The sequence below is a fragment of the Petaurus breviceps genome, unplaced genomic scaffold, assembly GCF_028583685.1.
Source record: "Petaurus breviceps papuanus isolate PSGF00001 unplaced genomic scaffold, PetGlider_PUasm1.0 173, whole genome shotgun sequence".
Lineage (NCBI taxonomy): Eukaryota > Metazoa > Chordata > Mammalia > Diprotodontia > Petauridae > Petaurus > Petaurus breviceps.
The window spans coordinates 9048447-9052317 of NW_027185759.1; the positions used below are offsets into that span (position 1 = coordinate 9048447).

General features: G+C 47.5%; 1 protein-coding gene across 2 annotated transcripts in view; it reads left to right on the forward strand.

The window, feature by feature from the left end:
- The window catches only part of BCL6 (BCL6 transcription repressor), a 22613-nt gene that overhangs the window by 9738 nt on the left and 9004 nt on the right, over positions 1-3871 (forward strand). The window contains exons 1-3 of one of the 2 annotated variants that reach the window (XM_069083334.1): positions 10-1818; positions 2028-2066; positions 2741-2912. In XM_069083334.1, coding sequence (XP_068939435.1) covers positions 2752-2912 — 161 coding nt within the window. In that variant the 5' untranslated portion in view covers positions 10-1818; positions 2028-2066; positions 2741-2751. Of the gene's footprint in view, positions 1-9; positions 1819-2027; positions 2067-2740; positions 2913-3871 lie in introns of those variants that run through there. The other variant, XM_069083333.1, reaches the window with a different exon arrangement.

Consider the following 3871-nt stretch of genomic DNA (forward strand, 5'->3'; position numbering starts at 1 on the left):
GGGGGGGGGGGGGGACGGGGAGAGAATGGAAAGGATGAGTTTGCCTCTTTGTCTATGACATTCTCCTTCTCTGGGTATTGTTGGGGAAGTCCTTGCCATGGAGCAGCCCCTCTGGCTGGACCTAAAGCTTTGGAAGCTCTGACTCAGGAAAGCTGAGTCGTGGGCAGCCACTAAGCTGAAGCCCAGCAATTCCTGACCAGCCTGGACCCTTAAAGACTGAGCTCCTCTAAGACTGGCAACCCCTAACAGTTATGTGTGTGGTCATTGCAGAACTTTGATTTGGGAATGTTTTCCAGTCTGGAAAATCCTCCTGATGAGTTGCCTCTTAGGGAGAGGGGAGAGAGGGACAAAAAAACAGAGACCTCACCGAGGGAAACCTGATTTTGCCATTTCACGTAAACAGAGACTAACCTGCTGCTTTGGGATCTCCTACAGTTGGGACAGAAATCATATAAATAGATTCAATGAGTAAGCAGACCCTGAATTTAGTACTTGCTTGATGTGTGTATTTCTGTAGAAAATTGCTATACTTCTGTCCGGACCTAACTGTTGCCACCCTGGGAGAGGAGATGGTGAGGATGGGCAGAGGACATATAACGCTGGACAGATAAATAAATGTTAACTTTTCTTTAGTGCCTTTCTGATCTCCCTTTCTCTATCCTCAGCCCCCTTCACCCACACTTTGAAACTGGGAGAGAGCACAGAGCTTTCTTTGGGGAATACAGAGAGATACACCAGGGTCTGAAGGCTAAAGGAAAACAACTTATTCTCTACTTTTCCCTTGGTAGTCAGGTCACTGGGGAAGATTCCATATCAGTTGGGTTTTCTATCACTAAAATAAAAATCCTGATTCTGCCATTTACCAACTTCCTTTAGGCAAAAAGGGAAAGATATGTGGATGTCAGCATCTTTGCCTATAACAAGAAGGTGTGTGTGACCTTGGGCAAGTCATTTAACTTCCTTAGGACTCAGTTTCCTCATCTATGAAATGATGGGGTTGAAGCAGATACCTCTGAGGTCCCTTCTAGTACCAGCTCTATGTGTCCATGATGCCTTCCAGTTCTAATGTTCTGTGACATTTTGAAGAGGAATTTAATTAACTTGGCATGCTGAATATAGCCCATAAGCCGACTTTATTAATCTAGAAGCTTCTAGTGCTCAGCTGAGACACAATGAGAAAACATTTACTAGTTATTCCTTTCTTTCCCTCAGTCTCCTGCTATCTCTTTGATTTTTAAGGCACCCTTTGAAAAGGACCAATTATGGACCGAGCAGGCAAAGGAGAAAGCCTCCCTCCCCTAGTCTAACCCAGAGTTAAACCAGCAGGTGGCAAAGCTTTACAAGACCATAACCTAATGCTTTGTATGCAACTGGTAGGCCAGGGTGGGAAGGGAAGGAAACTTGAAGTAGTTTATATTGTAGGACTGGAGAGGCTGTTACTGTGCTGGAGACTGGAGAAGATGGGGGGAGTCCTTTTTTTTTTAAAAAGCCTTTAATGCCTTGGTTCCCATCAGCCTCAGTATGATGAAAAGAGAATGCTGGGGAATGAGTCCAGACGTTCAAGTTTTGGTGCCGGCCACATCTAGCTGTCTGACTATGCTTCAGTCATTTCCCACTTCTGGGCCTCTGTTACCTTATCTGCAAAATGGACATAATCATGCTTGCCTTGCTTTACCTCCCTTGGTTATCCTAAGAACTATGATATTAGAATTGTGATTGTGCTTTCAAGCTGGCCAGTCTGGTTTCTGGTCCCTGTTTGTAAGTCACTACCGGATGCTGCCCAGTTCTTAGACTTGAGAGAGACCCTCTTTCAGTGGGGTAAGGAAGAACCATGGCACGACTATTGGTATTTTTGCAGAGAATAAATAGTTGGAGAACATGCCTAGCATTAGTGTGGAAAGCTCCCCCAGCCACAATGTGCTTGGCCATCTAAACTAATGACAAAAAGTGCTGTTCTTACATAAGACTATCCTGAATGATTAGCAGCCTTGAATCAATTTCCCTTTTCTCTTTTCTCTTTCCCATAGGTTTTAAAAGAAGTTTTGAACTGTGAATTGAGGCTTTGGGTATGTAAATTGAATTTCTTACTGTTAATACTTTATGGACAAAAGGTTTCCCTTAGCCTTGGTCAACATGTGGCTTCACATCAGCCTACTGTGGGCTGGTGGGATTTGGGTTAAATATTTGTTGTACTGATGAGTAAACTACCCTTCATGAAGTGAGGAGAAGAGTCCTTTTCTCTCCTCCTCTTTCTGGGCTTTGGTTTATCCCACCAATTAGAGGTTGCATGTGAAATGTATATTCACTAGTCTGGGACACGTCTTAACAAATGACTCTCCGGATATCTGGGCATTAGTTTGATTAGTCCACATAAGTTCCAGGGGCATAGAAGAAGGACCCATGCTGGGTAGATCGTGGAGGATTTCTGGGACGATATGGACAAATATCCCATGGGACACACAGGCCTAGATAAATAGCCATCTGCATCATTGGAGACAGTGTCCACATTGATGAAATCACAGCTCCACCCGAAAGTTCGAGGAGAATTAAATCTAACTAAGGAACATCTCAGTGACAGAGAAACCCCAGGCCTCAGGGAGGGATGGAATGACCCAGACTCCAAAAGCCTGACTCTGCAGACCTTTGTTTAAGTGAACTGTGCCCCCTTGTGGCAGGTGTGGCAGTGACGCCTCAGCACTCCTGGGAACCAGTCACAGTCACCTGTCCCCTTCTCCTTCAGGTGGAGACGCGATGGCCTCGCCGGCAGACAGCTGTATCCAGTTCACTCGCCATGCCAGTGACGTCCTCCTCAACCTGAACCGCCTGCGGAGCCGAGATATCCTGACGGATGTTGTCATCGTGGTGAACCGCGAACAGTTCCGGGCCCACAAGACCGTTCTCATGGCCTGCAGGTGAGATGGGGCGAGGGCAGCAGGGCTTGGGCCGGCTGGCCCGTGAGGGGAGAGTCCCCAAGGCTGAGGGAGCACTCTCACGGAGGGCTGGGAGCCAGAGGAGCACGTTCAGGGTGGCATAAACCTCGGAGTGAGTGAACCCATCGGCCCCCCATGGAGTCCCCAATGCTGCACCAAGGCAGAGCCGAGTCTTTGGGTCTTCAAAAGCTATTCCAGCCAAAGCCAGGCTCTCTGGGGTCCGAGGCTGGGGCTGGCAAGGCAACGGCAACAGCACATCCATCTGCAAGACACCCTAACTGAGCTTGGAGAGACCCTTGTGGAGGTTGGGTCCTTGTGCCTGGGTGAAGGAGACACTTGTGTCCAGCCTCCTCATTTACAGATAGGGAAATAGTGACCCAGGCAGACAGGGAGTCTGGCAGAGGCCGGATTTTAATCCACGTCCTCTGACCCAGAATCTAGCACTCTCCCCTCTGCCATGTGACTCTGGCTGTCCATCTACTACATTTGGGAAGGTGGGGATCTGATGGATGAGATATCCAAGCCAGGGACTAGATCACAAGGTAAAGGGATCTCTGTGGTTAACCAGTCTCCTTACCTCTCTTTATATTTGACCCAATTCACAAATCTGTTGCCCTTTCTGATTCAGGAGATCAGAGACTAAGGGAAACAAAAGTCTGGGCAAGGGCATGCCTGGAGTCTCGGTTCCCTGGATGTGCAGTGGGTGGTGGTTTTAGGCATATGACACAACATAAGAGTGAGGCTGGAGAAGATCTCCAGAGAGTACACACACACACACATACACACACATTCACACACACTCACATTTACACTCACACACTTGCACAATACTCTCACACATACTCATACACACACTCTCACACATACACACACTCACACACATACTCACACATACACACACTTACACATACTCACACTCACACACATTCACATTCTCACAC